General features: G+C 41.5%; 1 protein-coding gene across 1 annotated transcript in view; it reads left to right on the plus strand.

Annotated features, from left to right (window-relative positions):
- LOC137411412 (alpha-actinin-1-like) overlaps nt 1-20,546 on the plus strand; it is a 230,153-nt gene that overhangs the window by 132,745 nt on the left and 76,862 nt on the right. The window contains 5 exon segments of the mRNA XM_078785256.1: nt 8,511-8,546; nt 8,549-8,629; nt 17,507-17,593; nt 17,781-17,868; nt 20,214-20,292. Of these exon segments, the coding sequence (XP_078641382.1) occupies nt 8,511-8,546; nt 8,549-8,629; nt 17,507-17,593; nt 17,781-17,868; nt 20,214-20,292 (371 nt within the window).

The following is a 20,546-nucleotide window of genomic DNA, read 5'->3' on the forward strand; positions in this document are numbered from 1 at the left end:
AATTAAAGCTCAACGTCTATCTTCATAAGACAATACAGAATACCACATCTTCCTCTTCTGTTTTATGTTTGTGGCTGGTGAGAAATTATTTATGCATGGCTCGTGGAATATTGTTTTGGAACTGTTTTATGTGCTCAGCTGTTGGGGGTGATTTTTGTGTTGGCAAAAGATACGTGAAGGACAGGGCCGTTAATGTAGAATCTCTTCGGCTTCAATTGTTCAATTTCGGACCATAGGGGCTCCCAGGGAGGGGGGGGAGGGGGGAAGGTTACGTCCTGAAACTTTGGACCCCTACTCGTCCCATATTTACCAATTGATTGCTCTGAAACGCGATACAGCCCTTCTACCCGATGGTCCGCAGGATGACGTGGTCTTGGATGTTTCGATTTTGTATCAGGGGGCCTCCAAGGGTTGGAGCATGTGGATGCACAAGAGAATGCTTAGCCTCTAAATGCCAAAGAGCTACAACACCTTGTCTTGTGGTGTGACCGAATAGTGCAGAGGTAACACACTTATAGAGCCAGAGATTTTCTGTGATCGCAGAAAACGAACAGAATTCATGGAATGCGTGACTTGAAACACTAAACTGAATCTGACATGGGGGAAAAACTCATATTGTAGCAAATTGCAAAAAAAAAAGTCAACATTTACATTACTTGCACGCATAGCCACAACATTTAAATCAAAAGTCTGAAAAAAGTTTAACCCTCAGTCTAACTCTAACAGCTCAGTAAGCAGCTGAACCATGGGATGGTTAAACAATGTTGTGTTGCTATGCACTCGAGGCTCGCCCACGAATAGCGTATCTACTTCCGTTTATTCACAATGTCGTACATGGGGGGCCTTTGCACTCGACTAGTTATGCACCTGCTAGCCTGTCCGCCCATGCAGCGGGAGACAGGGTTTTACGTGTGTGTCTGTGTGCGCCTGTCTGTCCAGAGCATAACCATTTTACCATTTGAGCTTTTTGTCATCGCATTTACAGCAAACATTTATGATGAGAACATGGAGAAGACCAATATAATTGGGTCACAATGTCAAAGGGCAAAGTCATAGTAAGTACAAATACCGTAGGCCTTCTTATCCTGTCCACCACCACATAGCACGACGCTCGCCTTTTTTGTAATCGCTTCCGTGTTTCTTTATTACCCCACGCACGCAAAGTGAAAAGTGGGATTAAGCAATTGATTCATGTCTGTCCATCCATCTATCTTGTCCGTCCATCTGTCTGTCTTACCATTTTGTGATAATCAGTTGATGATCGAGGACCAACTTATTTAAATTTAATGTTCTATTTTGGACATGAATCGGAACCTGAACAGGAAGATAAGTTTGCGGTTTAACAGTACCGGTACTTTGGCTTTGAATTTGTCCCGATTGCACATACCCAGAGAGGAGCGAGGTCATTTTAAAGTGGTGAAGCTGCTTCAATAATTGACCATGTCCTTTGGTCCATAAAAAATGAAGTAGAACTTTGTAACCCACCGTGTTTAATTATAAAGTGTTCCAAAGAGTAATGCCAAAGGGTTGTAAAGGGTCATTCTGAAGGGTTCTAAAGGGTAATTCTGAAGGGTTCTAAAGGGTAATTCTAGAGGGTTCTAAAGGGTAATTCTAGAGGGTTCTAAAGGGTAATTCTAGAGGGTTCTAAAGGGTAATTCTAGATGATTCTAAAGGGTAATTCTAATGGGATCTAAAGGGTAATTATAAAGTGTAATTCTAGATGGTTCTAAAGGGTTCTAAAGGGTAATTCTAAAGCGGTGTAAAAGGTAATTATTAAGGGTTCTAAAGGGTCATTCTAAAGCGTTGTAAAGGGTAATTATTAAGGGTTCTAAAGGGTAATTATAAAGTGCAATTCTAGATGGTTCTAAAGGGTAATTCTAAAGCGTTGTAAAGGGTAATTATTAAGGGTTCTAAAGGGTAATTATAAAGTGCAATTCTAGATGGTTCTAAAGGGTAATTCTAAAGTGTTGTAAAGGGTAATTATTAAGGGTTCTAAAGGATAATTATAAAGTGCAATTCTAGATGGTTCTAAAGGGTAATTCTAAAGCGTTGTAAAGGGTAATTATTAAGGGTTCTAAAGGATAATTATAAAGTGCAATTCTACATGGTTCTAAAGGGTAATTCTAAAGCGTTGTAAAGGGTAATTATTAAGGGTTCTAAAGGGTAATTATAAAGTGCAATTCTAGATGGTTCTAAAGGGTAATTCTAAAGTGTTGTAAAGGGTAATTATTAAGGGTTCTGAAGGGTAATTCTAAAGGGTTCTAAAGGATAATTATAAAGTGCAATTCTAGATGGTTCTAAAGGGTAATTCTAAAGCGTTGTAAAGGGTAATTATTAAGGGTTCTAAAGGGTAATTATAAAGTGCAATTCTAGATGGTTCTAAAGGGTAATTCTAAAGTGTTGTAAAGGGTAATTATTAAGGGTTCTGAAGGGTAATTCTAAAGGGTTCTAAAGGATAATTATAAAGTGCAATTCTAGATGGTTCTAAAGGGTAATTCTAAAGTGTTGTAAAGGGTAATTATTAAGGGTTCTGAAGGGTAATTCTAAAGGGTTCTAAAGGATAATTATAAAGTGCAATTCTAGATGGCTCTAAAGGGTAATTCTAAAGCGTTGTAAAGGGTAATTATTAAGGGTTCTAAAGGGTAATTATAAAGTGCAATTCTAGATGGTTCTAAAGGGTAATTCTAAAGTGTTGTAAAGGGTAATTATTAAGGGTTCTGCAGGGTAATTCTAAAGGGTTCTAAAGGATAATTATAAAGTGCAATTCTAGATGGTTCTAAAGGGTAATTCTAAAGTGTTGTAAAGGGTAATTATTAAGGGTTCTGAAGGGTAATTCTAAAGGGTTCTAAAGGATAATTATAAAGTGCAATTCTAGATGGTTCTAAAGGGTAATTCTAAAGTGTTGTAAAGGGTAATTATTAAGGGTTCTGAAGGGTAATTCTAAAGGGTTCTAAAGGATAATTATAAAGTGCAATTCTAGATGGTTCTAAAGGGTAATTCTAAAGTGTTGTAAAGGGTAATTATTAAGGGTTCTGAAGGGTAATTCTAAAGGGTTCTAAAGGATAATTATAAAGTGCAATTCTAGATGGTTCTAAAGGGTAATTCTAAAGCGTTGTAAAGGGTAATTATTAAGGGTTCTAAAGGGTAATTATAAAGTGCAATTCTAGATGGTTCTAAAGGGTAATTCTAAAGTGTTGTAAAGGGTAATTATTAAGGGTTCTGCAGGGTAATTCTAAAGGGTTCTAAAGGATAATTATAAAGTGCAATTCTAGATGGTTCTAAAGGGTAATTCTAAAGTGTTGTAAAGGGTAATTATTAAGGGTTCTGAAGGGTAATTCTAAAGGGTTCTAAAGGATAATTATAAAGTGCAATTCTAGATGGTTCTAAAGGGTAATTCTAAAGCGTTGTAAAGGGTAATTATTGAGGGTTCTAAAGGGTAATTATAAAGTGCAATTCTAGATGGTTCTAAAGGGTAATTCTAAAGTGTTGTAAAGGGTAATTATTAAGGGTTCTGAAGGGTAATTCTAAAGGGTTCTAAAGGGTAATTATAAAGGGTAATTCTGGATGGTTCTAAAGGGTAATTCTAAAGCATTCTAAAGGGTAATTATAAAGTGCAATTCTAGATGGTTCTAAAGGGTAATTCTAAAGTGTTGTAAAGGGTAATTATTAAGGGTTCTGAAGGGTAATTATAAAGTGCAATTCGAGATGGTTCTAAAGGGTAATTCTAAAGTGTTGTAAAGGGTAATTATTAAGGGTTCTAAAGGGTAATTATAAAGGGTTCTAAAGGGTAATTATAAAGGGTAATTCTGGATGGTTCTAAAGGGTAATTCTAAAGCATTCTAAAGGGTAATTATAAAGTGCAATTCTGGATGGTTCGAAAGGGTAATTCTAAAGTGTTGTAAAGGGTAATTATTAAGGGTTCTGAAGGGTAATTCTAAAGGGTTCTAAAGGGTAATTCTGGATGGTTCTAAAGGGTAATTATAATGGGTTGTAAATGGTAATTCTAAAGGTAATGCTAAAAGTTTCTAAAGGGTGATTATAAAGGGTAATTCTGGATGGTTCTAAAGGATAATTATTATGGGTTTCATTTGTTTCTCGGCTTTGCCGATTTCATATTAAAAATGCCAAACTAAACCGCTCCTTCCGACATGGGTGCAATTTTATTTATTTATTTATTTAGTAACAGAAAAGACACTTTTTTGAAACGGGGGAAAAAAATCACTGGCTCCACGCTTGCCTTTGAGCCATCAAAATTTGGTTCGATTCTCGGCCCAACTATAAACTGTTGGACTGGCGCTTATCACTCCGAGTGTTAAATCGATGAGTTTACCGACCCTTGCATGAACGTTGTGCTGGGGACCTGCATGTGTTCTTTGCTTGGTGGACTTTAAAGTTCCCACCATGTCTTTTGAAGAAATGTGGCTGAGTTATCGCTGACATCCTGGCTAACCTACAGGGGGAATTGCATCAGTAGCACAGCCACGCTGCCAGAAATTATATAAATCCACAGCTTCAATGAATTAATTTGGTATTGAAAGTGTTCTGCTTTGTCGTTTGTCTTAGCCAGTTGTACGTGACTTACACCCTACTTTCATACCCCTTGTTTTTCTTATGAATTCTTTTTTTCATTGTTATGGCTTTTTAACCTTGGAGAGCCCAGGGAGTGTCTTCGGTACAGACAGTGTACATGGCACATGATGAATAAATTCTTCCCCTGAAATCAAAGCCAAGAAGAGTTTGATGCATTCCATTTCTCTGGAGTTATTAATTAATGAAGTCGTTCCTTGTAGTTGATATAATGTCTGATGGAAACATATGAACCTGATATTCATTTTTTTAACTCTACACTCAAGCCTCCAGTCAAAGGAATCTTTCAATTTGAGTTTTGTGCAGTCGAGCATGGTGAGCAAAGCTGGGAATTGATCCAGCGGGGGCAACATATTAGTTACATACTGAAGGGCTGGGCCTTGTTCTGTGACTGGAAGTCTGAAGCCATTTCCGTTTCCTCTCTACCCCCTCTCTCTCTCTCTCTCAGGGTCCTGCCAGACTACACAACACATTTACATTGGCCTCGGGCTGCCCCGTGAAACTGTGTAACAAGCCAATTTCAACTTGGTATAAAGCACATCTCCTTGCATGATAAGTGGAATTCTGAAACGACAAGGCCATAATCCCTTTCTGTACATGAGATATTTTGCCAACACACGTGATGGTGTTACTTTAACCGCACGTGTGCATTCAAGGTTCAAAGTTACTGCCAGTTGAAACCCCTCCCTGTGAGTACTTTGCTCCGCTCTATAATCCTCTTTCCCAAGTTTGCTCATGTAAAATCGATGAGGAAGCCCGCCTGAGCCCCTTGTGATGAAATGGTATTTTATTTCTGGAGCAATTGGGGAACTTTCCAGGCATGTCGATGAGGTTGTGGAAAACTGTTGCATTTTCATCTCTGCAGGCAGAAGATATTGGCCATTGACTTGATGTAAGAACGTGTAAATGGATATTTTAAAGCCGATTGTGCCCTTCATCTGAAGCTCATTCAAACCAAGCTGTAATGCATTCTTTTTTTTGGTGGGGAGTTTTGGGGGGGGGGGGGGGGGGGGGAATATCAGAATTGCAAAAATCCTCGCACACACTTGAAACGCCATTCGTGGCAGACATAGCATTTTGCCACCTTATTTGGGCATGTGCGGTGCGGGTGTAGCAAGGGAGGGCGAGTGGGCATGGCACGGTGCTGGAGGAATCCACTTTTTGTGCAAATAATTCCTCCTCCCGGGATTTTTGTTTTCATGGAAGTGCAAAGACTTGCAGTTCAAACTTGGTTTTGTTGTTTTTGTAAGTTGAGTTTAAGTTTCGTTGGTAAAACTCGTGTACCTATGTTAATTTTCACTGAAAATAATTTTTTGCAGCAGAGAGAACTCCGCTTTTATCAATCAGAGGTTCGCAAACATCATTGTAGTTTATCTCTGTCGGCTAAGAGTTTCCCAGCAGTCAGGGCCATGATCTCTGGATTTAGTGTTCTTTTCAAGTTCAAAATTTGAACAAAGTATGTTGGAATTCCTTTCTAAAGATAATTTTTGAACTTGCGGCCTGAAAGGCACGAGTTTACATTGTCGTTTAACTCTATTCTGGTTTTTCACAATCGGCTCTTTCATTCATCATCCCGCTCCAGCCTCATTTGATCAAACGCTTCCATCACTCATTCTACTCCCAATTTGTCTAAATAAATCCAGGTGCACTACTCACCTGCACGCCTTTACCCCCCTTTTTCCGCCCGATGAAACCATATTCCAGCTTCTCTTCTTCCTCTACCTCTTCTTCTTCTTCTTCTTCAATGGCCACAATTATTCTCGCATTATTTTGGGGATTACTGGGGGAAGCTTGGCCCAGGGTTTACTGGGGGAAGTTTGGTCCAAGTCTTTCACTAACCAGCCCTCCAGGCCTGACGTTTGACTAAGATTAGAGCAGGAACTTGGAAGTTGTTCATGGTGCCGATGATAGCTCATCTACTCTTCGCGAAGGACACTGGGACCTTTATTGTCCACCATCTAATGCTGGCTGACGGGATGCCCGGCTTAACGGCCAACCGAGGGACGGCACACACACGCATTGATCAATCACCCTGCGTGTGAAACACCGTGATGACATTTTATAGCTGGGTCTGGATTCAAACCCAGGCTGGACAGTTTAGAGACTAGTGTGCGGCGTACCTCTAGGCTGTCCTGCCAGCCCATATTCCAGCCTTTTAAAGTCTCTTGATTAACTTCAGAACTTTCAGTTCATCATCACCTTCTATCAAATATGTTGCTTGCTTTTTAGCTGGTCTGAGATATGCTGTGTCGAATCTGAGAACTGCTGTGTTTGTGTTTGGAAGCATGATGGCAATGATGCTCTTTCGTGCCACATTCGTTTCTTGTAGGATTGTGGTTGTATTAGTGAAGGATTTGAGGACGGGTTGTTGGGTGGGTGGGGGAAGGGGGCAGGTGGTTGGTGTTGTTGTGGTTTGACCATCACTATTTGTGCATACATACAGAAAATGCGGATGGTATGAGACTGAATAGGGCCATATTAGAGGTTGTACATTAATTAATTCATTTTTTTCCTGTCACTCAGCCTCTCCCTGGCTGCTGATGGCATCATTTATTAGGACGCGACTGTCCTGAATTTCCAACCCCTCAAGCTCTCTTTAGGGCAGTCATTTCAATTTGACTAGTGTAGCTGGCTACCTGAGCACAATGACTTGTCCTTTGAATAAGGTGGCTATAATATGTACATTTATGTCGTTTGGGTGAAGGACATGGTAATTTATGTTTGAGAAGATGAATGTAGATGCTGTAAGGAAGGTTAAGTGGGGATCTTGGGGAGGATGAGCGGCAGTTGTGGGGAAGAAGGTTGGCAAGAGACTGGCGAATGAGATGGGGGAGAAAAGGGGCATTTGGGTGTTGGGCCAAAACATATATGTACATAATCCAAATTATCTTTTCTCCTTTGTACATTAAAGAGGGATCATTTGTGTTTGCGACTACATATTTCTGGTGACTCCTTCGCTCACATTTGACCTTACCTCCTGCCATGCAATGTATAATACTAGTTTTTTGTTTTGCTTTTATTAGGCTAACGCTGAAAAGGTTATAGCAAAACCGCTCTATGTGAAAAAGCACGTGGAAATATCCTGACAGTCATGTTTCTCGACCTCCTCATCAACCACTTACTTATTATCTCCGACACCGAAGGTGGATGGAGGTTATGTCTTCGCCATCTTTGTTTGTTTGTTTGTCTGTCCTTTGAGCAGGATATTTCCAAAAGTTGTGGACGGATTCGGACGAAATGTGGTGGATGAGTTAGTTAGTTGACTAGAACAAGCCAATTCGATTTTGGTTCAGGTCTGGATGCGGGGCCGGCCATCATTGGGATACAAAACGTAAACAGTTCTGCCTGGCAGAGATATGCACATTACCGAGTGCCGTTCCAGTTCTTTTTTGTTTATACATGACTTAGTAGTGGTGGAAGCCGGATGCACTTAAGAGCATTGATGCCCTCACAAACAAGTTGTGAATGTTTCCGTGGCTAAAAGAGCAACCTGGATATGTTGCACGGCAGTTGCAAGGTGTGGGAATTTCTATCCGGAGCAGCAATTGGAATCCAGCATATTCGAGTGAGGGAATGCAATAAGGCTTTACCCACCCTCGATCACAATGCTGCTGCAGACATAACCTTTGCATCAAGTAAATTCCAGGCCTTTTGCTTTTGAAGTTGGGGTCTGAACTTTCACCCGCAGTCATCTTCCATCCCAAACATCAGACAAGGCGGAGAATCTTAAAACAGTATTGATGACTATTTTTCAGCAGATGTGGACACCAGTTCATATTTTGTGGGAGTAATAAGGACCATACTCCATACTCTCCATGCATGCCCAATGTTAACCTCTGCCAACCTTCGCTGATCAATGCTTGTTTTCATGTGGGTAAGAATGGAGACCATTGACGTGATCAAAGATTTTGTCTTACCCAGGAGAGAGCGGCTGCCAAAGCCTGAACGAGGGAAAATGAGGTGCACAAGATCTCCAACGTGAATAAAGCTCTAGACTTCATTGCGGGTAAAGGCGTGAAGTTGGTATCTATTGGAGCAGAAGGTGAGCTTTCTTTCATATCGAGCTTTCTTTCATATCGCAAAACTTCCTGTTTATTTTGCTTAATCACAGTTTAAATTTTCTGTAAAGGGGCCAAATTATATGAAAATGGCCATGACTTTGTCACCTTCTTTGGCAATCCCTTTGACTGCAATCCTACTTTGCATTGTTTCCTGTGTTATCAAGGTTTGCTTACCTTGCGGCTTTCTGTACTTGGTCTCCTTCCGTTAAAAAAGAAATTCGCTTGTTTACTGACATTGCACGCACTGTACTCTGTTCTTGTTACCAGATTGAATTTCAGACAATGTAAAGAGTGTGTAATCTGTTTTCTTTTGGTGCCTACTGTTTATTTTTGCACCGGCTAATCAATTTGCTTTGGTAAGCTTCATTCCAAGGTCACTGCCCATCCTGTTGCTGTAAACTTTAGCAGCTTTGTCCACATTTCCGTACATTAATTGTTTCCCCCATCACATTTGGTAAAGACTTTTACAAAACCACTCTGCTCATCTCCACCCTAATGTGGTAACAGCTGTGCTGTTGGTTGTATTTAACTAGAATATGAGCTTGGCTTCGTTTTGAAGAATTGAGCATACCTTAAAATGATTGTGATGTTGTTTGTTCAATATGTTTGGTGCGCCCTGCGGCCACTGTTCTGCCTGACACCAGTGGTGCAGCTCAATTGACAAAGGTTTGGAATTTTTAAAACATTTAAGCAAAAATGGTCTATTGGAGAATAAAAATATCACTCATAAATGCAAAATGTGATGGTACAGTTTAAAATGTTGTTTTGACTCATATAGGATAGGATGGGTAGCTATAGGATAGGGGGATCTTATACCTGTTGTAGGGGTTGTTTCTACAATTAGTGCCCCCAATTTTTGTTCATGGTACCTCATAATTTCTTAGACCCCTAGAATTCTAAACTACCTACCATTTAGGTTTTTTTTTCCCCCCCCTTATTTTTTTCTGACTGAGCTGTGTCTCAGATCCGACTAGGACTTTCAGAATGAACATTTTCATCAACAATGGGAATAACAAGTATGTGGGGTTGACATAATTGTTTTCTCCTCGATCTAATTTTAAGGTTATGACCTAATTATAGAGCATTTTTCTTTTTCTTTCTTTTTTTTTTTTAACCATAACTTGACTTGTTTTTGTCTGATCAGAACAAAATTGCCCTTTATAGATGGCCCAGAGCAAGTAGCATTTACATTGAATGTAGATCATACCCCTCCGAGTTAAAGGTCAAGGTCAAATGGCTGTCTGAAATAAATACCGTGAAATGGGGTGAATAGGGACAGCAAGGTGACTCGGGACACAAACTGAAAAAACGTTCGGAAACTTTTTTCGCTGAAAATTGATAACCATACTGATTTGTTGATATTTGGGTTGAAAGTGGTCTCTTGTTTTTTTTAAAAAGCCACTTATAGTCCCTATTAACCCCATATATGGGTTAAATAGGAATAAATAGGATTTTTATGGCTGTCCCTATTCACCCTGTTTTACGGGTAAATAGGGACAGTCACTAATACAAAAAAATAATAATCAAGAAACAATCCTGAGTTTCCAACTTATTGCTAAATTGATAGCTCAGATGAATGAATATGAATGAATGATCGTTTTAAGGCCATTTTCCCCGCTAGAGCGGGGGTTAGCCTTGCGGGTCCCATGACAATCATGGTTCCTTGTTTGAGGCAATGTTTTTATGGCCGGATGCCCTTCCTGACGCCAACCCTTAGTCACCTCTTACGATGCGAAGGGATACGGTGTACCTATTCTAAACCGGGGTACACACCAGGATCATTCATCCCAGCAAGCTGGTACTCAATTTGCCGACCTCGGAAGGATGACAGGCTGAGTCAACCCCCCTGGTGTTAATTCAGCGATCGACCGGGATTCGAACCCAGGATCCTAGGATCCCAAGCCGGCACCCTAACCGCTAAGCCAACACCATGCTCAGATGGATGCACATAATATGCACCCATAATATAAACCACGGTGACAATGAAAAAAAAAATGGGATAAAAAGTTTCTCCAAACTGTCCCTATTTCTTGATTATTATTTTTTTGTATTAGTGACTGTCCCTATTCACCCGTAAAACGGGGTGAATAGGGACAGCCATAAAAATCCTATTTATTCCTATTTAACCCATATATGGGGTTAATAGGGACTATAAGTTGCTTTTTAAAAAAAAACAAGAGACCACTTTCAACCCAAATATCAACGAATCAGTATGGTTATCAATTTTCGGCGAAAAAAGTTTCCGAACTTTTTTTCAGTTTGTATCCCTATTCACCTTGCTGTCCCTATTCACCCCATTTCACGGTAACGCATTTTTTTGTCATCGCTCAATTTTGCCAATGTAGAATTTCAAAGACCGCTTGGCCTTCCAAGATGTTCTTGCATCGTAATAGTGGACCTGCACTGAAGTGGTGCACCTGATATTTGATTTGGGTGCTTGACCTTCTTTTGTTGGATTGTGGACCAATTAAGAAAAAACACCTTTTTGATCATAACTTGAAAAAAATTCCTCCCATTTTCATGATATTGAGTTTTATGGATAGATTGCACATGGGGATACATTTTCTTAATTAACACTCTATCCATAAATGTTGACGGTCAAGGTCATATGGTGGTTCGAAAAAATATGCCATCATTGGATCACAGTCAGGGGAGGCTTTCCCATGGTGATCGCTTTGTGATCGCAGATATCTAGTTGTTTATGGTGTTTGAGCTGCAGCTCACGCACTAACTAAGCTCTGAGGTAGTTAAGCAGTTAACCTACTGTTGAGCACTATCCGAGAAGATCAAACCACTTGCTCCCTGCATTTTTGGCAAGTGTTTGGTCAGGGGACAGCAATAACGTGTCTACTCCTCGTTGAAAGAGGTAGTAGGATCCACCAACCAAAAGGATCTTTAACATCCACCAGCAAATGCTTGTAGATGGTCCCCTGCTCAATGTTCATATGAAGAACGGTGCCCCTTTGCGATGCAACACCTTGTCTGTGAAGCACAAATCCAGCAGTTTATAGTCAGGCCAGTAATTGAACAAAGACTAGACAACTCAAAGGTAAATTGTCCTACCTCTCCATCAACCTACCTGTCAGTCATTTTTTTTTGGTCATTGTTAACACTAACAACCGATATTTCAACCTTTAAAAAAAAAAACATATATATATATATAATTATATATATATATATATGCAAATATATATATAATTATATGTATATATATACATAATATAATTCCAGTAATCTCTGTGTGTCTGTGTGTCTGTGTGTCTGTGTGTTTGTCTGTGACCGCTGTTTCTCGACAACCACGGGTCCGATATACTTTAAACTTGCCAGGTATATTGCTGGGGACCCGAGGATGTGCCTTTTCAAGGTTTGAAATTAATCGGACAAGTACTTACCGAGCTATGGCGATTTAGCCGTTCGCCGTTCGCTTTGGCGTTGCGAATGGACCAAACCATTGCATGTAAATAGATGGGGGGGTTCTGTGGTCGTTGCGAATGGACCAAACCATTCATGTAAATAGAGGGGGGGGGGGGGGTTCTGTGGTCGTTACTGCCACGTGGTTTCAAAGTTTTTTTTTGTTGTTGTTGTTTGCACGCATGTTTTTTTGCACCCACGTACGGGCACGCCCTAGGATGTTTACACACACACACCCCTACACAAATATTTTTTTTTTTTTTTTTTTTGGCAAGGAACGGGCACCCACGTACGGGCACGTCCTAGCTTATATATAGTACGGGCATGCCCTAGTATACATAATTCTTATTATTGGGACATTTCAGACATGATGCTTGAAGGTACAGACCTTGAGTATGAAGGTCAGTGCAGGTGTTATTTGTAATGCTCTCTTATTTCTACTAGTAAAGCTCCACGCTTGAGTACGTAGTGTTATGGCCGGTATTTGAAATTGAATCGATGAAGAACAAATTGAAGAACGACCATATTTGACCACAAAGAACAATACTTTGCTTTGGTAAGCTACATTCCACTTGATCTTGATCCACCGACACGTTTATAAGATAGCTCTACCAATTTTTTTTTGGGGGGGTGGGGGGTGGGGAGGGGATTGGAGGGGTGGGGGTGGGTTGGGGGGGAGAGGATTGTGTTTCTGTAAAAACACAATTTTGCTGAATTACCAGACTTTGTGGTCAGGAAGGGCATCCAGCCATAAAAACATTGCCTCAAAAAGAGAACCATGACAATTACAACTACATATCGGCAGGGTACAGCCCGAAGTGGAGATCGGTTTCTGAGGTTTGGGACATGGAATGTAGGGACAATGACAGGGAGATCAGGAGAAGTGGTGGAAGTATTGGTCAGAAGAAGAGTGGACATATGTTGTGTGCAGGAGACAAGATGGAAGGGAAGTGCTGTGAGAATGGTGAAGGGTAGGCAGGGGCAGAAATACAAGTTTATGTGGCAAGGGTGCCTGGAGGGCATGAATGGTGTTGGTGTCCTGTTTTCTGAGGAGTTTGTAGACAGTGTGGTGAGTGTGACTAGAGTAAGTGATAGGTTGATGATGGTGAAAATGATGATTGGAAAGCTCTTGGTGAACGTCATCTCGGGATATGCTCTCAAGGTTGGTCGGAGCGATGAAGAGAAGGACAAGTTCTGGTGTGCGATAGAGAAGCTGATGGAAAACGTGAAAGATGAGGAAGTTGTTGTGGTAGGAGGAGACCTAAATGGACATGTGGGAAGGAGTATGGACGGTTTTGAGGGAGTTCATGGGGGTTACGGATATGGTGTGAGAAATGGAGAAGGTGAAAGGATTTTGGAGTTTGCTGATTTTGTTGATTTGTAATACTCAGTTCCAGAAAGGATAATAAGCTTGTTACATACATGTCAGGTGGGTCGACGACAACTGTTGATTACCTGATGGTGCGTAGGTGAGATAGGGGGCACCTCCAGGACACAAAGGTGATGCGGGGGAGGAGGCTGTTTCACAGCACCACTTGGTTGTCTGCGACATAAGGGTGAAAGGTGCGAGGAGAGCTCGGCGGGTGAAGTACCAACCGAGAATGAAGGTTTGGAGGTTGAAAGAGGTGACGGTAAGGGAGGCATTAAAAGAGAGGCTGAGTAGGGTAGAGGATGATGTGGTTGAGCTTGAAAGTGGTTGGATGTCAATGAAAGCTAGTCTGTTGGGAGCCGTTGGTGAGGTATGTGGATTGTGGATGGACAAAAGGACCACCGAGGCACTCGGAAACATGGTGGTGGGATGATGAAGTTGGAAAGAGGATTGACGAGAAGAGGAAGAAGTTCAAGGCATGGCAGAAGGCGAAGGGTACGGGAGCAGAAACAGCAGAGCATGAAAGTTATAAGGCAGCCAAGAAGGCTGCAAAGAAAGAGGTAGCAAAGGCGCAGGAGGCATGTAGGAAAATGTTCGGAGACCGCTTGGATTCAGAAGAGGGTCAGAGAGCTGTATTCAGGATTGCAAAGCAGATAGCGAAAGAGAGGTGTGATGTTATGGGGGTGAGTTGCTTGAAGGATGAAGTGGGACAAATCGTTGTGGACCCAGATGGAATTAAAGGAAGATGGAAAAGATATATGGAAATGCTGTTGAATACAGAGAATGAATGGGATGGCAACATAGAGAGTAACCCAGTTTTAGGACCGGCAGAGAAGATAACTGAGAAGGAAGTTGAGGAAGTGATAAAAGCAATGAAGAGTAGAAAAGCGGGAGGGCCGACGGGAGTTGTGGGAGATATGTTGAAGGCAGCAGGAAGTTGGGGTGTGAAGAGAATGACAGAGATCTGTAATCTGGTGGTGAAAGAAGGCCGCATTCCAGTGGATTGGGAACTGAGTACCCTCGTCCCTCTATACAAGGGGAAAGGTGACCCTCTGGAGTGTGGCTCGTACCGAGCGATAAAGTTATTGGAGCATGGAATGAAGGTATTGGAAAGGGTGTTGGAGAGGAGGATAAGGAAGAAAGTGAAGATCGACGAAATGCAGTTTGGATTTATGCCAGGAAGAGGAACGACAGACGCGCTTTTCATTGTGAGGCAGTTGCAGGAGAAGTACATGGAGAAGAGGAAGAAGTTGTTTCTTGGGTTTGTTGATCTGGAGAAAGCATTCGATAGGGTTCCACGCAAAGTATTGACATGGGCATTGAGGAAGTTAGGAGTGGAGGAATGGTTGATCAGAGTTGTGATGGCAATGTACAAAAGAGCGCGCACAGCTGTAAGGACGAAGGACGGGAACAGTGGTGAGTTTGAGGTGAAGGTGGGAGTGCATCAGGGGTCGGTACTAAGTCCACTACTATTTGTAGCTGTGATGGAGGTGCTGGGTTAGAACGTAAAGGAGGGTTTACCATGGGAGTTGTTGTATGCAGATGATCTGGTGTTGATTGCGGAAAGTATGGATGGACTGAGATGATCTGGTGTTGATTGCGGAAAGTATGGATGGACTGAAGGAAAAGATGAACAAGTGGAAGGAATGTATGGAGACAAAAGGTCTGAAGGTGAATATCGGAAAGACGAAGGTGATGGCAAGTGGTAAAGCATGTGGTGAGGTGGAAAGAACTGGGAAGTGGCCCTGTGCTGTGTGTAAGAAGGGTGACGGAGTGAACTCCATTCAATGTACAATGTGCACTGAGTGGGTTCATCAAAAATGTAGTGGTCTGAGAGGGTCATTAACCATTGTGGCAGCTACATTCAAATGTAAGGTGTGCACAGAGGGAGCTGCAGATGGAGGAAATTAGTTGGAGCTTGGAGACGGTGTGAAGCTGGAAGGTGTGAAAACATTTTGCTACCTCGGAGACATGCTGAATGGAGAAGGTGGATCAGACTCGGCAATGGTTGCTCGAGTGAGATGTGCATGGAAGAAGTTTCGGGAACCGAGTGGTGTGCTGACCAGGAGGGGAGTGTTGTTGAAGCTGAAGGGAAAGGTGTATGCTGCATGTGTGAGAAGTGTTATGATTTATGGGAGCGAGACATGGGTAATGAACGTAGAGCAGCAACGAAGGTTGGAAAGGGTGGAAATGCGAATGGTTCGATGGATGTGCGGAGTATCGTTGAGAGAGAGGAAGTCAAATGATGAATTGCGAAAGATGATGGGAATAGAGCCTGTGATTGATGCTGTGAAGAGGAACAGGTTGAGATGGTTTGGTCATGTGTTGAGGAAGGATGAAAGTGACTGGTTGAGAAGAGTGATGGAAATGAATGTAGAAGGAAGTAGAGGACGGGGAAGACCGAGAAAGACTTGGCTAAAGATGGTGGAAGAAGAAATGCGGGCAAGGGGGTTAACAAGGAGAGATGCAGAAAATAGGGCAAAATGGAGAAGATTGTCATGGGGACCGCGAGGCTAACCCCCGCTCTAGCAGGGAAAATGGCCTTTAAAATGCATGTTGTTTGTTGTACCAGACTCTGTGTAATTGTGGTTAGAGCATTCACTCTAATTCGGTTAGAGTCTGTAGTTCAACTCCAACTCTTTCCGAGTTCAAATCCGAGTCATACCAAAGAGGTTAAAAATGGTAAAATGGTACGTGTTGCTTTCTTGCACCCAGGATTTAAGGGATAGTGCAGACCCCAGTGGTTGATATCCATGGGGAGCATGGCATGGCCATGTGATGGCAAGCATTGGTTGCTTCCTCTATTCATTATAGCAAAAGCCCTGTTTCTTTTTAAGTTTTTTTTTTTTTTTTTTTTTTTGTATGCAAGATCGAGGCTCGTGAAAGTGCTAACATTAATCACACAAAAGGTCAAACCGACACATAAAACACAAGATAAGGGGAGCGGTAGACAAGATGGGGAGAGAGGGGGAAGGACACAAACACAACATTTGAGAGCATGGACATCGAGAGAACTGTGGGAGGGAGAGGGCTTGGAGGGAGGTGGGAGAGGTATAAAACACATGGACACTGCAAGGACTTCCAGGAAAGAAGTTGGAATTTCAAAAAAGTGGATCTGGGGTGAATTAGCGGGTGTAGAAAAGATCAGGGTTGTTTTTCACTTAACTTTACCTGTTTTTTTAAATGTACTTTCAACAAAAGGTGATGGTTGAAATCGTTATAACAGGGAGGCTTGAGATAGTTTTTTTGGATTGGTAGAGGTTCATATTTTTGTGTGGGGTGCAGCATGTTTTATAGTTGTCTTGTTTGTGGAAAATCTAACACTCCTTAAATAAATTGCAGAAGTTTCATCAAGTTCTTGTTCAAGAATGATGCAAGTACAAATTGATGCACCTTCGCGATAGCAACACAGATTTTAAAATTTAAACACATGTCTCTCTGGATAACTTATTATGGGTTTTCTTTGAGAGTTTCTCCTTTTTTTTTGGCTTATGAAATTGCTGTAACATTTATTGAAAGTTTGTAGTTTTCAAAAAGGTGAAAAGTACCAATGGTGGGTAGATTTATAGTTGTGTTATTGTTGAAGCCTTCAACACCTATCATTCCTTCTTCTTTCATATGTAGCACAAGGCTGTGGGGTAGCATCATTGGCTGAGTCTATGGCTGTGGGGTAACATCATTGGCTGTGTGCATGGCTATGCTGTTGGTGCAGTGCCCCCTGTAGGTTAGGGCAGGAATTTGTAATTTGTTCAGGGTGCCAGCAATTGCTCACCTATTACCTACTCTTCGTGAAGGAAGTCGTAGGATCTTTAATGTCCACCAACTAATGTCGGCAGATGGGACAGCAGTTTAATGTCCATCCGAGGGACGGCACACAAATTGATGAATCGCCCCACCTGTGAAACACCGGGTTCACAGTTTATTGCTTGGCCAAGATTCAAATCCAGGCAGGTGTGTGTACCTGTAGGCCATCTTAACAGCCTACTACCCATTCCTTAAGAGTGGACGACATATGATGCAAGTAGACCCTTTTGCAATGATGTTTGTCTAATACGTAGTTGCACTTCTTTTCCTGCAGAGATCGTCGATGGTAATTCGAAGATGACACTAGGAATGATCTGGACAATAATCTTACGCTTTGCTATCCAGGATATCTCAGTAGAAGGTAAATGATGTCAGCGTGGTGGTTTGACTGAAACATCACTGTGCATGATTTCCTGCAACGGTTCAAGTCAAGGCTGTGTATTGTAAGAACAAGGTGTGGTAGGACCCAGGATGTACTTCCTTTATATCTTGTTCCACCCTGTTTTTTATTATTACCGTAATTATTTATTTATTTACTTACTTTGCAGAGACGTCTGCCAAAGAGGGACTATTATTGTGGTGCCAAAGGAAAACTGCACCCTATAAAAATGTCAATGTCCAGAACTTTCACATCAGGTGCAGCTTTCATTTTGATATGCCTTTTTAAAGTTTTGGGTCATCTTACCTGCATGCAGCTATTTAACAGCCTTTGAATTGTTTTCATCTCATACCCATATTGAGCTTTTGCATGCCATCAATGAGACGATTGTGGATATTGCCGTTATGTGTTTTGTCATATTACAACAATATTTCATTACGTTGCATCATACAGCTAACTCTAAATATTATCTGTTATGTCATCATTTTCCTCTCACAAGAACAAGAATATGCATCTACTATAATTGACTTAACCTCACCTGGACGCAGTTCAAGTGAGGTATTGGCATCGTGCAGCATCTGTTTTAGTCAGTTGCTGACGCTTTTGGTAGCTTGAGTGTTAGCCAGTCAGTATGTAAAGACTCGGGTTTCTCTGAAACTAGACACACAATTTCGCTGAAATGTGACCACAAACTTCATCACCCATGATGTTCCAAAATTGGTTCACAGCATTAAAAAAAAATTCGGTCTGAGGGTGTCTGCTAGGGGTCAAAGTGGGTGCAGGATTGACCCCCCCACCCCCTTCCCAAAAATCGTTAGTTACCTGATTTTGATTAAACACACAAATTCGATGAAACTTAACCACAACCTTCATCACCTGTGAAACTTATCCACAACCATCACTTCATCATGTACCAAAGTTTGTTCATGGCATTTAGAAAAAATCAGTCTGAGGGTGACTATGGGGGTTCAAAGTGAGTCCAAAGTTTGACCCCCTCCTCTCCCCTCTCCCCCCCCCCCCCCCCCCCAAATACCTATTTACCAGATTTCGATGAAACTCCACAATTTTGATGAAACTACCGCATAAACTTTATCACCTGTGATGTACTGACCTTTGTTCGTGCATTTAAAAAGTCAGTCTTAGGGGTTCTACAGGGGGTTGGGGGGGGGGGGCATAGTGGTGCCAGGTTTGCCCCCCCCCCCGTTTCCTTCTACGAAACTACACATACAATTTTGATGAAACTTCCACACAACCTTCATCACCTGTGATTCACTAAAACTAATAATCGTATTTTCACCAAACGTTTTCGGAAGCATCTCTGCATGGTGCATTTACATCTTTTGTGGGTCATCCACACCTTGTAGTAGTTCCCTGGTTCTACCAGGTGAGCACAAGGGGGCATTGCTCCTATTTTATTGTTATTATTATTATTATTATTATTATTATTATCTATATAATAATAGCGTAAGGACTCGACTTTGTTATCCCTTTTACGCCGCACCCAGTGACCCGATGCCCATGGCACGAATGGATTTACGATCTACGAACCGCGCTCTTTGTTTATCACATACAGCCATACTCGAAAAATCTGAATTAGCCGACGTTGGGGCCCAAAAGCATCCGATTAACTGCCAATACGATGCCATCGTATTGGCGTCTGTTGGGCGAAGGCGAAGCAAGCCGTCCGCTGATTGGACAGGCGAAGGCGAAAGCAAGCCGTCCACTGAGTGGACAATCCAGAGCATGCATTTGTGCCGGTGTCGGCGATCGTTGGTCATATACGCACTCTTCATTCTCATCTTTCTTCCTAACTCTTACTCGGACAAGCAAATCCCCTATGCCATCCATAATGGTACACTCTATCCATACACCACATCCTCCCTTCCGTGGATGTTCCACGGGTTTCGGCTAGTTATTATTATTATTATAGCAATTGATGTTCATGGAATGCCTTTTGTCAATATTCATAGAATCAGTGTTCTATCTATTTTGAAGTTGATAATTTTGATTGTTACAAAACAGAAAATGCATAAATTCGGTACTTTTCAATAGTTCCGCTCATGTGGACATGGGATACCATGCAACATCATGGACCAAAATAATTGGATGTAAATGTCGTTGTTAACAATGTGGACAGTTGATTGGTCATTATCAAAAACATTCCATCTATAGGTTATACGTGACATCATTTTAGTTTTCAACCATGGAGAACTATTTTGTGCAGCCGTTGTTTTTCACCCAGGGGAAATGACACCTTGTTCAATCACCATCCATTAATGAGATTGACTGTGAAGTGCATGTTTATGTCACATGTCTTTCACAGTCAATCTGGGTTACTAATGGGAAGACATGGCTCCTTCCACATAAATTGCTTTAATTCCTGGTTCTGGCACTCTTCCTCCAAATATTTCCCTCCCACCATCCCCTCATTTGCCCCTCCCTTTCTACTCTAGGCAGAGTGATTTAATTTCTCTAGGAATATTAACGGTTTATCTTTTTATAAATTATAGCAACTGCTTTTGTTGTCAGTGGAAACATTAAAGTTCCTGCCTGAGTAATGTGAACATGTTCATGTGGTTGGCTAATCCTGTTGTCATTACAGCTGGAAGGATGGTTTGGCATTCAACGCACTGATCCACAGGCACAGGCCAGACCTCATCGATTATGAAAAGCTCAGAAAGGTATAAAACAAAACATCCAAATAACTTTTTTTTTCCCCCAATTTTTTTTTTTTTGCATTTTAGTGTGCAACAATAAATTATTGTTGCAGTTATTACCTCCACCACTGAAGGTGGAGGGAGGTTATGTTTTCTCCCTTGTCTGTCTGTCTGTCTGTTTGTGAACAGCATATCGCAAAAAGGTAATGACAGATTCGGACGAAATTCGGTGGACAAGTTGGGTTTGTGACGAGGACAAAATTAGATTTTGGTGAAGA

The sequence above is a fragment of the Myxine glutinosa genome, chromosome 1 (assembly GCF_964187855.1).
Source record: "Myxine glutinosa chromosome 1, kmMyxGlut1.1, whole genome shotgun sequence".
Lineage (NCBI taxonomy): Eukaryota > Metazoa > Chordata > Myxini > Myxiniformes > Myxinidae > Myxine > Myxine glutinosa.